General features: G+C 43.2%; 1 protein-coding gene and 1 long non-coding RNA gene across 9 annotated transcripts in view; one reads left to right on the forward strand and one right to left on the reverse strand.

The window, feature by feature from the left end:
* The window catches only part of DGKG (diacylglycerol kinase gamma), a 188,176-nt gene extending 181,628 nt beyond the window's left edge, over positions 1 to 6,548 (forward strand). For 3 of the 8 annotated variants that reach the window (XM_044771245.2, XM_044771247.2, XM_044771248.2), the window contains one exon: positions 5,596 to 6,548. In XM_044771245.2, coding sequence (XP_044627180.2) covers positions 5,596 to 5,694 — 99 coding nt within the window. In that variant the 3' untranslated portion in view covers positions 5,695 to 6,548. Of the gene's footprint in view, positions 1 to 1,198; positions 1,419 to 5,595 lie in introns of those variants that run through there. The other 5 variants (XM_070509266.1, XM_070509269.1, XM_070509268.1 and 2 more) reach the window with 4 other exon arrangements.
* Positions 6,306 to 20,953, reverse strand: part of LOC123286010 (uncharacterized) — a 32,775-nt gene continuing 18,127 nt past the window's right edge. Inside the window, exon 3 of the long non-coding RNA XR_006528164.2 lies at positions 6,306 to 6,438. This is a non-coding gene — a long non-coding RNA (uncharacterized lncRNA). The remainder of the gene's footprint in view (positions 6,439 to 20,953) is intronic.

A 20,953-nucleotide genomic window follows, 5' to 3' on the forward strand; every position in this document is an offset into this window, starting at 1 on the left:
TGGCAGCCTGGGGTTTGCCGGTTCAGATCCCAGGTGTGGACATGGAAGTCTTATCCAGTGTAGTATCTCTGAAGCAGAAAAGAAATATAACTATTTGCAAAAGAGTCAAAACTATCATTATTTGCAGATAATGTGATTATGTACATAGAAAGCTAATATAACCAACTGAAAAAATCTCATAGATTAAATTACTTCGGTGAAGCCCTACAGAAAGATAAACAGGCAAAAGCTAATAGCTTTTCTATATACCAGCAATGACCAATCAGAAGAATATAATACAAAAAGTTAAAATATCACAATAGCGACAAACAAAAACTAAATCCTAAACTGAATGGTGAAAAATAGGTGAAGTCTGTAAGACTTAACCGATATAAAAAAAAGAAGACTTGAATTTAGAAACATCCATATTTCTAAATAGGGATCCCCAAAGAAATCCCAATGTAATTGTTTTTTTAACTCGACAAAACACTTCAATAGCTAAGGCATTTTATGGAAGAACTATGAGGAAAGACTTCCCACAGATATTAAAATAATTATAAAGCCACAATAATTGGCAGAATATTGGATAGATAAATCAATTGTACAAAAGAGAGCCCTAAGAAACCCTAGTACACATAAAAACTAATGAAGAAAAAAGAAAGATCATAAACTAATTTGAAAGGAATGGACTGTTTAACATATGGTATCCTGGAAGCTGCCTGTTTGGGAAAATGTCGTTATATACCAACCTCTCACCTCAAACTACACTCCAAAAACAAAAACAAAAAAACTCCAATTCAATTAAATAATTGTTACTAGTAGGGGGAAAAATAAATGACTATAATCACACTGTGAGCATGGGCTTTCTAAGGAAAAAGTGACATATTTGACTATTAACACATTTTAAATGCTACAAGTCAAGAATCAATATAAATATTTGAAAGGCTAAGGACAAGATGTTTGCAGTAGTGATCTCAAAGAGCAGGTTAATTCGCATAACGTATACAGAGCTGTTAGAAACCAGCAAGAGAAAATACTAACAATGCAGTAGTACACAGACAATTCAAGGAAGAAATGCCATGGACTAATAAAGCTGTGAAATAATATTTAATATCACAAGTTAAGAAAAAAGTAGGGGGGAGAATTTCAAATTAATATAGTGATAAGTCCATGCCACGTTTCACTTATCAAATTAGCACACTTTGTTTTTCTTTTTAAGATAACATTCATTGCTGTCAAGTGTGTGGTGAGGCCAGCACTCCCAGTGATGCAAGAGCATAAACTGGTACAGCTGTTCTGGAAAGCATTTGGAGCCATGTATCAAGAAGAACCTTACAAATATTAATATACATTGATCCAGTTCATTTTCTTTGACCCTTAAAATTTTGTTCATTGTACTTCTAAAAATTTATTTTAAGTAAAATACAGATTATCAGTAATACAGACAGAGACTGATGTATAAGAATGTCAATTTCTATATTATTGATAATAGAAAAAAGTGGGGAAAAAAGCTCAACATTTAGGGAAAAGGTTAAATAAGATATGTGTAATTCATCAAATGGAATAATTTTCAGCTATTGAAAATCATATTTAATTACATCAGAAATGCTTATAAAATAATGTTAAATGAAAACAGGAGATTAAGAAGGTGATTTCAATTTTATTAAAAACATATAAGCATAGAAACAAACTGAAAAAATGTATACCAAAAAGTTACCAACAGTTACCTCTAGGTAATTTTTAAATTTTTCCATATTTCCTAAATTCTCAAAAATGAACATATATTTGTTTATACATATAAATATATGTATATAAAGTATATATTATTAAGAAAACTTGCCTTGTGCTTGCAGTACTGTAAGATGACCTCTTATGCTTCACCGCCACAGTTAGGTGGTATAATTTGAGCCTTAAAATTGAGAATCTTCTTCTCCCAGAGTAAGATAAGAGTAGGATCTCAAAGTTGAAAGGGATTCTAGTTATCTAGTGATTCCCAAACCTGAGTATGGATCCAAATAACCTGGAGGACTTTTAAAACACAGATTGCTGGGTTTCTGATTCAGTAGGTCCGGATGCCTGAGTATTTGCATTTCTGACATGCTTCCAGGAGATGCTATGCTGCTGGTCTAGGGACCACACTTGGAGAACCAATAATCTAGTCAAACTTCCCAATTTATCAATAAATCCCACATTTCTCCTCTACCCCTAGCAAAACCCGATTGTCCAGCTACATTTGAAAGCCTCTGATGGCAGGAAACACTCTCATGAAGCAGAGCATCCTAAAACCTTGGAGAACCCAGAAATAGCTAAGACCTGAAGGACAGCACAAGCCCCCTCCCTTCTCCCCTAGCTCACTTTAAGCAGGACTATTTCCTTAACTTTTTAAAATATCGCAGAGACTGCTTGAGACTTTTCAGGTTTGTCCCTTTCTGTTTATCTCCAGCTGAAATTAGGGCGGACTCAGCACTTCCCGAATGATTTGGGAAGGGTCCACACTTAGTTATCGGCCATTTTGCTGAGCATAATCTGAATCATTTGCCCTGAGAGGATAATGTTCAGGAAGGAGTCCCTCAGTTTATTGCTTCTCTTAAAGTAATAAAAATGTGTTGGTTTTTGGGAAAGGGCTCCCCAAAACAAAGTCAACCCTTAGCACTAGTGAAATTTTACAATATACTCCATTTTAAAGGAGAAATTATATGCTGCGGTACTTTTGTGAATTTTGAGCTATCACACAACCGTCTACTGTATCAATTCTCTCCGTAATAGAGCAGAAAACTAAGAACATGGGGCTACTGTCCTTAGTGCTTGTCATATGTTGTAAATGTCATGAAAAGTTTCTAAGAAAACCATAGAGACTTTAGTTAATTGCCTGAAATACCCAATTACCAGAGAAGTTTGGGTTCTAACCACAGAAATGTAAGATGCTCTCTTTCCATCATGGGTAGAATAGGCAAGTTTAGCCACATCCAACTACCTCCTAAAATGGAATTTTAACTATTTAACCCACTAACCCTTCCTAATTTGGGGACAAGGGAATAAGAGAGTGACACCTCTTTGACTCAAAATGGGAGTATGATCTCATGCTTCTTGCCTTCAGTGTATGTCCATACAGTGAGCTCTCAGTTATTGTAGTACTAGAATCCACAAACCACATCAGAATCTCATGTTACCCAGGAGTTCCAAACTTCTACCCCATCAAGACCTATGTCAAAACTGCTGAAAAACCAAATGGGAGGGATTTGAGTTTCACTTCCTCCTCTTTGCCCTGGAAGGGCTAACAAGCAAATAAATTGCTCAGCTATAGGGAGAAAAAGGAGAAGCAAGGGTCTTCTATCGTCTAAAAAAATAGGCTCCATCAGCGGGAAATGTAGGCAGCACACCAGCTGCCGCTCTCTGCCCCAAGCACAGCCATCTCCACTGCCGGGACATTCTCTCTTTCTTCTTGGTTGGACTAATCACTCAATACTTCCACAGCATGTGCTCTGAATGGGCGCTGTGCTGGCCCAGAGAATACCAGGGTGAGTAAGATGAAGTTCTTCCCCTCAGGGGGCTCACATGCGTGGGGGTGAGAGCAGGCTTACCCCAAAGAAATGTGCCACAAATCACTGTCATTAGATAGTGCTAAGTTACACGCCACAGGTAAGTGCTGTCAGAGTCCCCAGTCTATGCCTCACTTCCGTGAGTTCCAGAACAAACATAATACCCATGATAAGGCATGTAACACAAAATGGTGTTTGATGGGTTCTTGGTTTGCTCCTCTGGTTTACTCCACAAAACAGAAAGACTTATTCTCCTTCTAGATCTCTGGGCTGGTAGAAGCCAAAATAGAGTCATTTCCAGCTTCCTTACCCAGGTTATGCTAATTCTCCACAATGTCTTTTGGTCCCATCTTTTTCCTTCCATATCTTGGGGCCTTATAAATTTAGACCTGGTTTGCATTAGTACCCTCTTAACCAGACTTTCCACCACCCCAGCTCACCCTGACAATAGCTGTTGAATAATTTCCCTCAAACTCTTTTTTTTCATCATGTTATTCTCCAGCATAAAAAGCTATCATGGTTCCCCATTACCTCTCATTAAACCCAATCTCTGCCGCCTCCCCTTTGAGCCCTAGGCCAGCTGCCCCACCCATAACCCTGACCTCATTTCTCATCCTTTGCCCCAAACTCAACTAGCTCATACGTGGCCCCTCTACCCAGTGCCTTCCCTCTCTTTTCACCAACACTTTTCCTGCCATTCCTTTCAAATCTTAAAATTCCTCCTCAATTGCTCCTTTCAGATTCTTCTCGTTCCTTACCTAACCTCTTCTTGACACCACTCAATTTATCCTACATTAATTTAAACTTTTGATGGGTCTCTCTCTCCAAGATTTCTTCTCTTATTCTCTGTGGTCACACTGTCAGTTCCAATAAAGTGGTAAAAACCATGAAAATGGGCTCATAGATTCTGTTTCTTTTGACAGACATCTTTCTCTTCCTCCAATGTAAGATAGCAATTATTTAACTGTTACATTCCATTTTACAATGGGCCTTCATTGACTGTCTATCATTTGATCTTCACAACCACTTTGTGAGAAAAATAGGACAAATGTTATTATCTTCATTTGGAAGTTAAGCAAGCATTGGTTTTGCAGGTTAAATGATTTGTCCAAAGGTTCACAGCAAAGAAGTGGGAGTTCTAGGACCCAACCCCAGGTCTTTGAATCCTAAGTGCCACCCCCAGGAAGATGGTGTTGGAACACCATCTTCCTACTCTGAACATATGGCATACTTGATAAATGCCGATGGACTGATAATGCAGATTATTAACTTGGCAGTGTCACCGTGCCACATTCAAATAGGGATTAAACATCTTTAAGTCAATTGGAAGTGAAAGACACTGGTGAATTCTCATTTTTGCCTTTCTTCCTAACCTGATCCCCAAAGCATAGCTTCAAGTTTGCATGAGAAAATACTCATACAACCTAAATTCAAAAAATGCATATGCTTTTAAAGGAAAGTTGAGTCTTTCCTGGAAAGCTAAGAAAAGAGGAAACACCTAAGAGACTCACTTTCAAACTCTCCACATGATGTTGCTTGGGTCAGAGATCAGACTGAAGCTTCTAGGTCAACTTCGAGTTACTGGTTGACATCTCTGCACTGCCTCAGCAAGAATGGCTAGGAGCAGTGGAGGCTGGGAATCTGAAGAACTGGGCTCTAGCTGTTCTGCCCTTCTCTGTGTGACCTTAGGGTAATCTAAGACTCAGCAGAGCCTTGGGCCTCTGTTCCTTTATCATACAGAGGGGTTGAATGAGATGGTCCCTGAGGTCTCCTCTGGCTGTGACATTCTGAGAGTCTATGAATAGCAAGGACACAAGACAGGTGCGAGCTGATCACCACGTGGGAAGCTCACACCTGTCTCTCCCCAGTGTTTCCGCCCCTCACTTCCAGAAGTGCCAAACTCTAGGCCCATTCAGGGTCCAGTTGCCAATTTTGAAGCTGTTCAAGGACAGTCGTCCTTCTGCATGGGGCTTTTTCCAACCCGAAGCTGGCCTTCCTTCCTCTCTCTGCAACTCATTCTCCCATAGGCTACTGGGGTTTGCATGCCACTAATTCATTTCTGCCTCTTTGCTTTTAGATTAAAATTACTCACAAGAACCAAGCGCCCATGATGATGGGACCTCCCCAGAAGAGCAGCTTCTTTTCACTGAGGAGGAAGAGCCGTTCAAAAGACTAAACAATGTGCCAAACACCAGTTAAACCAAGAGATAAAACAAGAAACTGTAATACACACACACACACACACACACACACACACACCCCTCTCTAACCATTGGAAGCAAAACCACCCTTTAGGAAGAATCCTTCACCCTGACATACATTCTATTTATTTCAACAGTGGACACAACCCACCAGAGCCAGTGCCAACAGAACATTTTGAATGGACTTAGGGCCCACCAGGGTGAGGCTGGCTCATGCAGCAACCTCCACATTCCCAGCCTTGAGTGGGACTTTCTGAGACTGAAAGAGAAATCCCCCTTTCTTCCCACCAGTGCTGCAAGTTTCCTCATGAACATTCGCAAGGAGCAGGCTGCAGGTTTCCTGCCTATGGTGAGATCGGATGTGGCCAAGGAAAAGAACTCCTGTTCCAGAGAACTTGCACAAAGGTCCCTCTGTACAGAGACAAAACAGCCTCCGACTCTCAGAGCAACTCCCTTGGCAGGGCTCAGCAAGCGCACGTTGGTTTCTTGGTTGTCCTTCGAGTGACAATTTCTCCCTGAACTCGCTGAGGAGGCAGAAAGGCTGTGGAAAGCTGTGTTTCCATTCTTGGTTCTCTGCGCTGTCAGTGGGCACTTGTTATTTTTCCCAAAGCCTTCTCCCAGTGGCTGTGTGTTTGTTTAGAGACGGCTCCAGGAGGGCCCAGCGCTGCCTGCACAGCACACCTTAGATGTGGTATTTATTTTCTTAGTTCTGTGAACACCTGGGAGGGAAAGCAGAGAAACTGGGATTTATTTTTCAAATTGGTGTCATAATATTGTGTAAAAAGAGAAGAAAAAAAAAAACACCCCCAGCTTCTTTCTTTTTCAAGCCAAAGCGTGTTTCCTGTTTGAGTTCCAAGCCCTGGTGGCAGACTATTCCTGAAGGCAGAGAAGATGGGAGGGAAGGGCCTTTTGCTAAAGAGCCCAGGAGGCAAACCATCAGGTGGTTCCCTCCTGCCTCTCTGCACGTACCACTCCCAGAGTAGACCTGAATGCCCTTCTGATGGTCTCAAGTGTGTGTACATATATATAGCATATATATTTATATATATATAAATATTTATTTGCTGATGGACTTTTCCTGATTGAAAAAAAAATTATGTAGTATAGGAACAGAAATTGAGAAAGAAAGAGAAGGTTCCTACTCCCAATTCCACCATTTCATTGCCAAGATACATTTCCCCATGGCGATCATGAGATTTAAGGGAAATGAAAGTAGCTTCTTATCATAAAGAGACTGAGAATTTCTATTCTGGATTCTCAAAAAAACCATGAAAGATATGCTGGGCAGGATTTACTCTCCCATTTGTCAGATAAGGAAACTTATCTTGGAAAAGCTAAGAGACCTGTTCATGGTATCTTGGCTAATGTGGTTTGGGAATAAGTGCCACTAAGAAGATATTTAATAGAGAAAAGAATCCATTCATCTTGGAATAGGGGCATTTCCGGTCACTGAGAAATGATTCCATTTGGATCCAGTTGCCAGGGAAGAATGAATGTGCAGCACATATGTGGTTGGGACAGGCCCGCATGAGAAAATGGGGGCCTCGTGATGCTTCCTAGAGATTTTCTCTGGCCTGAACTGGTGAGAAGTTGGTCTGGGGTTGAAGGCACTAGACAGATCATTAAATTAAACTCTCCCCATGTCAACTCATCATGGCCATCATAGTCTCTTTGTCTGGAAACACCTTTGGCTGCAGGGATGACCTCAATGGAGAGTTACAAGGAGGACTAAGGCCCCTTCTATGAGGTGCTGCCAGCCAGTATCCAGAGGGGTCTCGGCAGAGCTCAATGGGCTTCATTCAGCTGGTGCCAACATTACCCTCCTTTCCCAAAGGCAAGACTGTGTAGGGCTTCATTGGTAGAAAGAAACATTTGCCTCAGCACCTTTGCTCCCTCAGGCCTCCACCCTCTCTGAGATTTCTCAAGAGGAAACCTGGGCCCACTCAACATCACTCCACTGAGCTCCCCCTGATCTTGTACTGGGTCATCAGGAGCTTTGCACAAAGAAGGAAAAATTAAGATTGTGTATGCATATTGATCCTAACTCTGAAGGAAGCAGTCACCTAGGACGTTTAGGACGGAGATCTAGGACCATCCTACTCAACCGAACAGTGCAGAACACTGGGCAAGGGGAAAGCCAGGCCACCTGAAGAATGTCCTGAATGATGGGATCCTTGGCAATGGGACCAACAAGCTCCAGAATGACGACAGGTACTGTCTCGGAAGCCACTTGATTCTGAAATGAACGCAGGTTCAGCTTTGGGGTCACTGATCCCAAGACATTTACAGAAGTTTTTGCCTGTGTTTCAGCCCTGATCCCCAAGATTGAGGCTGTTGAGACATGGCACTATCAACAGGTGAAACTGGATCTCAGAGATTCACAAGTCAGAGACTGGCCCATGCCTGCTCTGCTCTAGCGCATAGGACTTGCGGTGTTGCTTGAGAGACATGTGCCAAGTCTTTCTTAGAGCCAGAGTGTAACAAACTTCGGTGAAATTGCACTTCCAATTTGGTAACCTCAGTAAGTCTAGTTTTGTTGTTTAATCTGACCCTACAACTCATCCCTTAACTGCTGTGACGGTGGTTTCTTACTGTAGAGTACCTCATCACAGTGGTCCTCTCAGCAACCTCTGAGGTTGGCAGAGAAGGTACTACTATCCTCATCTTAATAATGAGGAAAACCAGGCTTAAGAAGGTTTAGTGACTTGTCAAAGTCACATGGTTAAGCAGTCAGGAGAGAATCCAGACCCTCATTCCTCATGTTATTCTGATTCTGACCATGCCACAGAGGTGTTCCATCTGCCCCCGCGCTTCTACCCCACTAGCAATAAAAAGAATGAAACAGGAAATCTTCAATACATCATGTTGTCCCTGGGCTAATGGGCTAGGAGTTGTGCCTCATTATGGCTTGGTCTTTGTGGGTTTCCTCCAGTGAGTTGAGAATGGAGATAAACTTAGTAGGATGATTATATTTCAGGTCAGAGACCAGCTCCTCTCATGAGAGTTTTTCCACAGATGGAAAAGATATGTTAAAATTGCCAAATAAATTAGGAAATACTTGGCAGAACTTGGAAGAGCCTCCAGACTGGCATTACATAACGTGCATATACATTATACATATGCACATTATATAAGGTGACATAGTACTTAATGTGCTGTATATATTATGTAAATTACATATTTGTGAGTAATCATGATAAATATAGAGACCCACTAATCACTTTTTTACACATACTCAGTGACAGATTAGGAAGTTACTTTGCCAGAGAGTCTTAAAACTTACTCTCTCCTGCTGCTTTGGTTCCAGCTCCTGCCAAAAATAATTGCATCAACTTTTCCCATCTCTAGCCCCCTCTCCTCTTGGCCAAAACCCTCAGTTACCTCCTATCCCAGCTAGGCTGTACCTTCTGTGGAACTACCACAATTGGGATCCATAAAAATAGAATCTTGGGGATAGGAAGGATCTAGACTCCCAGGTTCCTGCTGTCACAAGCCTAAACCTCAACACTTCCAGGGAGGTGGGTGCCTAATGCTAATGTTAGAAGATGGAGGGGGGAGGGGAGGAGGAAAAGGCTACAAACCCTCCAACCGTCCAAGGAAGGAAACTTCATGGTGTTCTTGGCCACCAGTTCCAGGATCCAACAATAATCAATCAGGAAGTTATTTCAAATGTCTACGTCCCCGCAACATATCTCAAACTATAATTTCCTAAAATGTGTTTCACAAAATGCAAGTATCCATAAAATGCTCCATGAAAAAAGAGTTCTGTGGTTGAGATCCCCTTCTAGGCAATATACAGAGAGGCCTGATTTGAAGAACTCACGGTAAAGAACCATAGAAGCCTTAATTTGTCTGTCAACAACTATAGATTAGAAACACAGCCTGAAGCCCATCATTTCTTCTTCTTTTTTTTTCTGAGGAAGGTTAGCCCTGAGCTAACATCCACCACCAAATCTACTCTCTTTTTGCTGAGGAAGACTGGCCCTGAGCTAACATCCATGCCCATCTTCCTCTATTTTATATGTGGTATGCCTGCCACAGCATGACTTGTCAAGCAGTGGACAGGTCCATGCCTGGGATACAAACTGCCGAAGTGGAGCGTGTGAACTTAACCACTACAGCACCAGGCTGGCCCCAACCATTTCTTCTTTTTGTCCTCAGTGGAGATGGAAACATGCAAGTAACCATCCCCTCCAATAATATTCCAAAAAAGTATTTTTATAGGACAAGGAGTTTCCATTCTTAAGATATTCTTTCTAATTTGCTTTATGTGATTGTTTAACTACTTGCATTGTTCCCCTCTACATCTCTTCAAGCAAGAATCAAAGATCTGGACTCCTTGTCCCCTGAGTGAGGAAGGGATTGGGGAAAAATTAAGGGGAAAACATGATAGCTGCCAGAGGTCAGACTTCATTTATGGAGCTCCAGAGAACAGAACCAGGTCAATTATTATTCAATTTAATGTCTGCTCTTAGAGCTGGCCTAATATAGAAAGAGCTGCCTTGTTGGGGAATGAACAGCCTTCTGCTCTTACAGGAAAAGCCCTGACCTGGTTTGGTGGGGAACGAGCAGTGTTTGATCTACCTTGTCCAAAAAACTGTCAAGACCATTTTTCTAGGCACCAATGTGAAATCAATAGGTCTATTACTTCCTTTTGAACAGTATACCTGAGTGTCCCTTGTTTTCTGAAGAAATGAAAAAATGACTCCCAGAGAGATTTCTGAATCAGTGGGTACTGACCAGTGGGTACACATGGCAGGATTGACAAAACTCATTGGCACCCTCAAGGTCAGCTAGTGGTGGTGATCTCTCCTTGGTAGCTCTGAGAGTTAAAGGAATGAGTTACAGTGTTAAGACCAAAAGAGATTTTGCATTTCTATTGAGGTCCATATTAGCACTTTGGAATTCTTCTCCTAGTCACAAATACCAGACCTGCATCCGACTTGCAAAGACAATGAAAAAGAAACTATGCCACATCTCAAATATCAATCAAGTTTTAGATAAAATAAGAGAGCAGAATTGTGTAGAATTTTACATGGGGCCATCGTTTTAGCCCACTTTGATGGCCCACTATATTGGAGTGACTTCATATTGGAATGACTTCAACCTTCTACTATAAAGAGAAAATAGGAAAAGGAGATAGGAAAGGGAATTCCCATTTATTGCTTACTGGGTGCAAGGCACTGAGTCAAGGTCTTTTCATGTACTATCCCACTTAATCCTCAGAACAGCCTATGATATGGGTGTTGTGCTTATTTCACAGATAAAGGAATTAGTGCATAGAAAGGTGAAGTACCTTGTCCAAAATCAAACACATGGCAAGTGGTAGAGCTAGGACTTGACGTGGGTCTGCCTCACATCAAAATTTATGCTTTTTCTACCATATTTTAGTGCCTTTAACATTCTTATATAACTACTTCCAACCTTACTCTCATCCTGGGTAAGACCACACAGTATTGACAAATTGATCTCCTATCTGGTCAACCTCTGTATAGCCATCTAATCACATTCCTACTGAAGAACTTCCAGTGCTTGTTCAAATTTAAACTCAACAGCCTCCATGGACAGCCGGAACCGAAAACCTCATCCTTGCAATCAAATTGGCAGCCATCCCCTAATCCTCAACCTTTCAAATTCTAGCTGAATGGGACTCTTTTCCCCAGGCCTACCTAGTGGATTTTCTATTCAACTCTATGAGTGGGAGAGCCACAAGCAGCCTTCTCAGACTTAAATGCCATGGTCAACAAGTGACTGGCCTGCTCAGGGAAGGAGGGCTAGGGTTGTTGCAGGGAGCCTCCAGCAAGAAGGCTCTGCATGTGATCCTCATTAGTGATAAGCGTGGGCTGGGCCATCTGTGTTCCACAGGAGAACAGAATGGCAGGCTGCCTTTCAGATGCCAAGAGATGCTATCTAATGGGAAGATCCAGAGAGCTCAAAAAGCAGAGAGGCATCTTTTCTCATGGGCATCTCTGTGGGAAGCCAGGGACACAGAAAACCAAGGGGTTTTGGAAATTAGCTGCTTACCTTGCTGGTCATTCCACCCTTGCCACCATTTCCTTCCTCATGTCTGTGGTGCAGGACTGCAAGCAGAGCCCTGCAGCCTCATCTGCTAACTAAACTCCCTTAAATAAAGTCCACGATGAACCTGTGTTATCCTGAAATCTGTGGATGCAATGGCAGGTGCATTATAGCAAGGCACTAGAGTGCAATTAAGCCTCCCAGTCTCCCACGGGTCAGGAAACACTGCAGATAGAAGAGACCATTTAATTAGATGCTCAAGGCAGATTCTAGAGAAATAATCAGAAAACATGGAGAGCTACTCTCAATGAGTCAAATTAGGAAAACACAATTTGGAAGCAAAGAGAATAACATCTAACCCAGGATCAAGCATGTAGTAGGTAGTAAGTAAATATTTGTTAAATGAATGAATAGCTAAAGTCGGTATCTGTCTTTCTACCCTGGAATGGGTAGGGGGAGGGGGGTAGAGGCGATGAAAGCTTTTTAACTAACAACTCAGGAACTCGAAACCACAGGATGTAGAGGGAGCTCATCGAGGCCTTTAACTACCCAGACATCTGTTGAGTGATGGATACAGCTAAATATGGATCATCAAAGGGCTTTCTAGGTCACATGGAGGGCAGCTTCATGATTCAGAAAATATGAAATTCAACTTGGACAGAAGGACAGAAATGTTTTCAATCTACTTCTTAAAGATAAGGTCGGGATTGACCAAGAATAAAAAGGCAGCACAGAAGTGGAGTTACAGCACAGTAAGAGACCAGCATAATAAGATACAGATTAATGAGATGAAAAGAGAGAGAAAACTGGATCTTTTAGAAGATTTATTTGAGCAAGGCGAGATGAGTGTGAACACTACAGTCATCCAAAAATGGAAGAAAGGACTGAGAAATCCTTTGTTTAAAAAAGCTTAAAGTTGAGTTAATGGTAAAATGGAAATATCCAGGTATTGATAGAATTGTTGTTAAATAACAACTATCATTCATTGTTTAGTCCAAAGCCTATTATTTTGACCACTTTTAAACTTCACGAGAACCTTATGAAGTTGGCGCTGTATGGTTCCCGTTTGACAAATGAAGACAGAGCAAATCTCATGGCGGCAGATCCAGGATTCTGGTCTGTCAGTATCCGCCTTCAAAGCCCGTGTCCGTGCCTGCAATGCCTTCACTGAGTCCTCTGAGCTTCAAGCATGGTGACAGGGATTTTCTCCCCCCAAAGCAATACCCTGGGCATGACTTAATTCCTTCTCAAACTGGAAATCCATGTCCCCCTCCTCCCTCTTCCACCGAGCCGGAGTGGGAAACAGCATTCATTTGCCGGGGAGCAGATCTGGGCAGCAGAAAGTCCACATACACCTTACCCGCCTCCCTTATTGTTAGATTCTTTCTCCAAGGCACCAGCCATCTCCTAAGACACTACCCAGGGAACAGCCAGCCAACAATGAACACCTGGTGAAGGACTCAAGAGGTCAGGGGATTCACACAATATTAAAGATCATATTAAAAGATACACAGAGACCATATTAAAGATCAGGTTCAACTGAAGTGAGCTCAGGTAGTCAAACATCAGAATTTAGTAATTGATATCTAAAGGTGGAACAGAGAGTCGAAGTATCCTTTTAAAAAATCTGTTGAGTGAAACATAATTTGGGGTAAAAACACTGCTTCTAGAATGATGGGAAAAAATTGAACTTTTTCCTTTCCAAAAAAAAGAAAAATCCTTTTTCAAATGGAATCTTAGCAAGAATTACAAGGTGAGGGATAATAAAGTGGAAATTTATTTTTGCCTTTAGACAATATGAAAGGAGATGAATTTATAAACCCCACAATATACGTGGCAATCTAGAAGAAGATTCCAGAAAGTCTGCATTTTCTCTTGAGGGATTAAACAACAGTACTTTCAAAGTAGCTAATGAACTTATTTTTTTTTTTTTGAAGATTTTATTTTTTCCTTTTTCTCCCCAAAGCTCCCCGATACATAGTTGTATAGTCTTCGTTGTGGGTCCTTCTAGTTGTGGCATGTGGGACGCTGCCTCAGCGTGGTTTGATGAGCAGTGCCATGTCCGCGCCCAAGATTCAAACCAACGAAACACTGGGCCGCCTGCAGCGGAGCGCGCAAACTTAACCACTCAGCCACGGGGCCAGCCCCAATGAACTTATTTTTTTATCTTTTTGTTTTTTTTAAGAAAACTGGTACCAGTTGGTTACCAGAAAATGGCATGATCTTTAAGAAAAGACAAATTTTCCTGGTAAATATTTCCTCTCTCCCTAATATCCTTGAAGTAAAAGGATTGAGAACTAGATCTTTTAACTCAGAGAAACATAGGAGCATGGGGGGTGTCAATAATAGAGGATGTCATTGAACTACTGTTTGGGATTTGCTATCATCATACTCTGCTACCACTAGGCATTAAGGTAATGATAATAAACCCAAGAGGATTAAGCAACTCCCACCTCCCATCTTCTCCCTGTCAGCCTCCTGAAGCTCCCCCACCCTCCTCCAGGTTAAATATACTTCCTGGAATTAGAACGTCTGGGAATAATTTCTTTTTATTATAAAAATTGTCAAACATACAGAAGAGTAGAGCCATGAGTCTAATGAGAACCCATATACCCATCACTTTGATTCAACAATTATCATTTTGCCGTATTTGTTTCATCTTTTTTTCCTTGAAATATTTTAAAGTAAATTATAGATGTCATGACATCTCACACCAAAATACTTAGGCATACATCATTATGGTGGATCCTTTCTTAAATGTTAAAGGTTGTGGGTATCATCCACTTGCTGGAGGAAGATTTTGGGGTGTTGTGCATATGAGGTCAGTCATTTCTCAACAGACTGAATCCACTTTTCACAAATAGAAGTTAATCAGGACATCACTCTAACACTTAAGAGGAGAAAGTTTTGGGTTGAACCCAAGGAAGGTCTTAGCTGTATTCAAAACATTCCTGATTGATCTGGAAAGAGGAAGGTAAACAGCACATTAACGAAATTCTCAAAAGACAGAAAATGGGGAAGTATTATAAGCACTAATGATGCCAGAGAGAAAGTGCAAAGCACTTGGAGGAGTCAGAAATTTACCTGAACAATGCATGTTTTATTTTTGAAATAAAAATGTTTAACGCATTAGTAGTTACAGAAAGGCTTGACATGGTATTATTTTGGACAGGTAAAACATCGTCTCCGCAGATTCATTTAATCGTATAAAAACCAGTTACAATTACCGCCCCCACAATGTGACGACTGTGAAGCCAACTGAGGGAGAGGGGCAGGCTGCTGAGATGTACAGACAGATCCTCCTGCTCCACTGGGGCTCAACTGAACTGGAAGTATGTCAACCCCCGAGAGAATGTCTGGGGAGCCTGGTTGAGACGTGTTGGCTCACTTATGCAGGCTGAGGTATCATTTGCAACAGGCAAAGTGCAAGAGAAGCAGGTATCATTCCCTTGCTCAGCTGCTGGGGTCAGGGCGGGCTGACTGCAGATGTTCTGGACAAGATGGTGGACAAGGTGGTTGGTTAGTGTGCTTGCCAAAGTCTGCTGGCTCAGTGATTCTGCCAAACAAAAGGGAAGCAGGTAAAATGAGTGGCAGAAGTTTCCAGAATATTGAGCCTGTCTCAGTCAATAAATGAAATGAATTTCCTATTCAAGAACAGCCTAGGTGGTGGCAACAACTGGAAACCAAGGCCTGATGCTCAAGCAAGGCCTAATTCTCAGCCTGTAGCTGATGGACCTAACTGAGCACACATCTGGCTTCCCACACGTCAGGAGGGCAAGCTCTCTTATCCATGCCACCGGTGCATATCTGCATACCTGTGACTCGCTAACCCCTTCCCCCACACCATGGGGCTGATAAGACCAAGCATCACCTCTTCCTGTCCTGACATTGCTGCTGTGAGGAATGGAAGGCTATGTCAACTGACATGGAAATGAAAATTGTCTTCATCATCCTCAGAGTGGGAACATGTTTTCTTCCCAGAGCGCCCCCTCTTTGGAAGAACACAGTCTCTTCTGAGCTCCCTCCTCCAGCCTAACCCCTGGCCCTGAAGCCCAGGATCCGCTGACAGGCGTGAAAACATATGAGCTCACTGCAGCTTATGTAAGAGCTCTTGGCAGGCCTTCCCGGGAGCACACTTGTGTCTGCCTTGTCTAGGCAATGTGATTTGCCTTTTCTCTATCTCCTCGGAACTCTTGATGAGTCCTTTGTCACAGGGAGGAGGAAGCACGGTGTTCCCTCCTATTTCCAGTGATTAAAATCACACAGTTTCCTGAGAGGGGAAATAAGTATTCAAAAGACAACGTTCACTTCATATGCTAAGTCCCCTTCATGGTGGCACTGCCCCTTTGCCCGGTTCTTTTCCTTGATGAGGCCACAGTACTTTGTTCTCCAAGGCAGGTCAGGTGCTTTGGATCCTGCCTCCCATTGACTTGGTGAGAACTCCCACTCTTTCCTAGACTCCTTTATCTTGAGGGAGGACAGAAATTTTGGGGAACTGCACTTGAGAAATTTGAAGAGAAGTGAGGAGACAGAGAAAGCAAGGGAAGGCCATGAGCCGATCTTCAAATTCAGGGGCTGTTTTACATGGCTCCCAAGAGGACAAGGGAAGATTTTAGGTCAGGATTTGGTTCTCCTCCTGCTGTTGAGGAAAGGAAAGGGAGTGGGAGGACCTGGGAGGCCCTTTGCAGGGATGTGCTCCACACTGCTGCCTCAGTTACTCCAAGCCTGGGCAGCTCGAGGCAGTCCCAGAGAAGACAGGGGATCTCAGCCTGTGCCTGTTTGTGTTCTCCTTCCTGAACATGACAGGCCACCACCCAAGGGCTCCTCCTACCCACAGAGCATCAGCTCCAGAAATGCGCTCTTCTCCCTCTGCGCAGCATTGCACTGCTTCTCTCGTGGGGCCAACTCTACTTCCCACATTATAATTCCCATATTATATCTCAGTTTGCCCCCATGTGAAATCGGGCTGGAAAGAACAATTAATACCTTTGTTCATTTACTCATCAATAAATATTTTGTTATTAAATGACGTCTATTTGCCAGGCACCACACCCTAACCTCTCATCATGGCTCAATGCGGGTCTCTTACTTTTCCTCCATCTTTTCCCATCACATTCTGCTTTTCTCAACCTCCACTCACACCCTCTGCCTGCTTCTGCCACTTTTTCTTCTTTCTTTTATCCTCATGATGTTTCTCTTCATTCTCCAACCCCGCCCCCCTTGATTCTATTTTTAGAGTGTTCATACATAAAATCAGAGGATCAGAGGAATCTTAGGGGGTATCTTCTTAAGGGGATACACCTTGTTATCTCCAGGCAAGTCTGTGCTTAAAAGGCCCAGGAAAGATCAGAGGACATAGTCCAGAGCCCAGTTTCAGGATATATTTCAGAATCTCACAACTGCTCCCATCAAGATATCGTCCTCAATGTCTAATTTAAATTCCTCTGTTCAATACTACGCTCCTTTTTCTCCTTACCTTTTGGGTCACATCTCAGGCATAAAGCACCTTTGTGGGTACAGAACTGTTGGGAGGTTTAACCCAAAACAACAAGGGTGAACATCCAGACCATAAGGGTATTAGTTTCAGTGTAAAAACAACAGAATCAGGAACAAAGAAGGGACTAGAGGCCATGGCATTAAGAGGGTTTGGCTTCTGTAAGATCAATGAAAACAAAACAAACAAATCAAAACCCACAATCATAACCCCATGGGAGTCACAATTTCTAATAGATTATCTCAATGAACATGAAAATTCCATTGGGAGGGAGTTCTGGAATCATAGACCCTCTTGTCAGAAAGGCCCTTCTTTAGATGTTTCATGACTAGTTGGCAGCCAGCGTAGCATAACGTCTGTGCTCTGCTGGGTGTAGTTGAATAACGAATGGTGGCCATTCAGCATTGGTTCCTATGTCACCATATGCAGAATTCCTCTGCAAAGCCATTTTCCAGGCCCCTGCATAGAGGGAAAGTCAGGTCTACATGTGGACAGGGCCTGATACTCCAGATGTTGCCCCTTTTGATTTGTGAGAATCTGCCAAGGTAGCCTACAGTCTTGATAGAGGCAGTGTGGTCTAGTGGGTAGGTTGCCTGACAAGGAGGCAGATTTCAAAACCTGCAGCATTTTCTTTCTGTCTTTCTTTCTTCTCCAGATGGAAAGAAGCAAGAGACCCAACTAAAGAGAATAGGATCCTACAGAAAGTTGCTGACCCAGTTTCTAGCACAGCTACCCTCTCCCATAGAACGAGAAGTAACCATTTGTGCCTCTCTGTACCATCATCCTCAATGCTCGGTAGATATCTTAGAGAAAGTGTTATTGTAAACAAGTAATCATAATTCCAAGAAGCCACCTTTTAAGGGGGTTCTGATGGATGCTTTTTTCTCTCTGCAGAAAACAAGTGAGACCTTTCTATCTTGGAAAAGTCTGGCAAATGTTCCAGAGAAGCTGCTGTGGAAGGGAACTGTTCCATGTCCCATGATGGTGTGAGGGATGAAACCCTGCCTGGGAGACAAGGGCAACACACGGAGTGGCCTACAGTCCTGTCTCAGCTACGCGGCCTTGGACGTGGCCTTCAGCCTTCTGGGGCCACTCTTTCTCCATCTATCAAACAAGGGGGCTCCAAAGACTTTCACTCTTCAACAATCTTGCCTTCACCTGGGATAGATGCTATGGCCATAGGAGAGAGGGCAAGGTCCTTGTTCTTGTGGGTCTTCCACCAGGCCCAAGCCTTGCCCCAGCACTGCTGACCCTGGAGGGCTACTCCCAGCCCCTCAGCCAAGAATCTACCTTCCTTCCCTCTTGAGGATTGATCAGGCTCAGAAATCATCTGATGTGGGGGGCCAACATGAAAAAAACACTACAAGGAAACTCTTGGATAAGCCTTCCACCTACACACACACCCACACACACATATACACACACACACATACTCAATCCATGAAGTGCGAGCATTTTCCCTTCTGTGTATCAAACCCACTTTACCCTTTCTCACTGCCAGCGTGTTAGGAGAGAATTCAGTTCTACCTATGGAAAAGCACTGCTTCCTCTTAGGGAACTTAGCTAAACCTCAGGGTTCGGGGGTGAGGCTAAAGGTCCTAACACACTTCAACTGTGGCCCATTAATGCAGATCACCAGCCGAGACTGAGGCAGGAACTAGTTAGCACAGTGCCAGGGTCTAGATCCTTCCCCTGCTCCTCCACCCCCACTGCCTCCCCGCCTCTAGATCTGTTGTTCTTTAATGGGGGCTGCCTGCTCAAGCCTGCCTGTCTGCCTGCACAGAGTGCTGTGGATTTGTTCTGTAATGTACCGTGTGTATGTATGTCCTGACTCTGGTTTACTGCAAATAAAAATGACAGCAAATGGCTGACTTCTGACCTCCTAATGGTTTCTTTTCATGCCATTGCTTGAGAAATCCAGATTGTCTGATCAGCCACAGAGTGCTGGAGATGTGCGTGCTCCTCTAGACTATTCCGTAGCCTTTCCACAGTTGCCCACTGCCAGGGAGCTTCCACTGATACGCCAGGACTGGGACGAATTGAAACTCTCTGTTGCCACTTTCCTGGTATTGAAGGAGGGGGAGAGGAAGCCAAAACTCCTATTACGTAAGCCCCTGCTAAACATTTTATATATATCATCTCATTGACATCTGAAAACTCCCCTATGAAGTGGTTAGCATTTTATAGATGAGGAAACAAAGGCTCAGAAATGATAATTAACTTGCTCAACAAGTAACCTAAGTAAGTCAGTTCTGTCTCTCTCATACCTCAACAATCATACCCTCTCCTCTCAACTAATGTTCCTCCAAGTGTGGCCAGTGGACTGCTTACATCAGAAACACCTGAGGTCCAGATTTCTGGGTCCCACTCAGACCTCCTGAATCATGATCTCTGAGAGTGAGACCCTAAAATTTACTATTTTGTAATCTGGGACTGTAGATAGATCCTTGCGCCCGTGAAAGTTTGAGAACCCCTACACCACACCCTGCTGGCAGGCAGGACCACTCCAGGAGGACAGGGACAAGCCAAGGCTTTAGAATAACTCAGAAACGGAAACCTATAGACAAGCATCCTTATACAGAAGAGATCTGGAGAAGAAGCAGGTCTGGCATAAAAGTGCAAATGGACTTCACATCAGAGATGGTTGGCCCTTCTCCCCAGAATTTAGACCCCAAGAATAAGTCCATCAGATGGTCTCCAGGCTGAGGTTGTCCTGAACCAAGGGTTCAAGGTCACACCTGGGTAGGGCTAGGCAAGGGAGCAGGGGCTCAACACAACAGGCTTGGGGCCCGGGGCCTGTAATGGGGCTGAGCCTCCGAGGAAGACGTGGTGAATGCCTTCTTTGCAGCTGCTTGCGGGCTCCCGCTGCTTTTTCAACCCCCACCTCCCTGCCCAGCCTGGCCTGACTGGCCAGTCTCCAGGCTTTGAAGAGCCACTGCTGTTGTAGCTCCAGGCTCTTCCTGCCACAACGGACCAACAAGGTTCTAAAAGCCTTGGAACTCACGCCCTGAATCCTCAGTCTTCTCCATGTTCCTGCTGTCATCCTCAGGGCCGGGCAAGGACTCAGGCCTCAGGGAACCTAACCCAAATGTTACTCACTCCTACCCATTCCCTCCCTCTTCCACCTAGATCTACTGAGTTCTATTTTGTGCCTCAGAGTCTAGGTGAGGTTTCTGAAATGATGGCTGGGATGTTTGAGCTGGGGCACTGTGAGACGGATGCATAATTGCTACTCGAGGGCAGAACAAAATACTGGAAATAGTTCAGCTGCCCGCTCAACTGGGGAGACCCAACCATCCTCTCACCCTCCCAGCTGCAACTCTGTGTGAAAAATATTTTCCTCAAGAAAATGGCTTTTCTGGAGTCAAGAAATCAAGAAAACAACTCCTGTGCAGAATTTGATATAATGAAATCAGCAAAACATTTGAATTATGAATCTGGAAAGTAGTTTATGATCTAGAACTCTAATGGTGAAAATTTTCTTGAATCTCTGTAGCTAACAAAAGAATTGTGTAAACAAGGAAAATGCTGGTCCATTCAAGAACAAAGGCCTTTGGCAGTTGTGTTTGCATTTTAAACAGTAGCAAAGAATAACCCATTTGCTGTGGCATTTACAAGATTTTCGAACACATATGACCGTGTTCTTACTCCTTCCCCCACTTAACAGGTTACAGTGTGCCTTTAAAAGTAACAAAACTGCCTTTGTTTTTCAATGTCTTTCC

This window comes from Equus asinus, chromosome 5, assembly GCF_041296235.1.
Source record: "Equus asinus isolate D_3611 breed Donkey chromosome 5, EquAss-T2T_v2, whole genome shotgun sequence".
Classification (NCBI taxonomy): domain Eukaryota; kingdom Metazoa; phylum Chordata; class Mammalia; order Perissodactyla; family Equidae; genus Equus; species Equus asinus.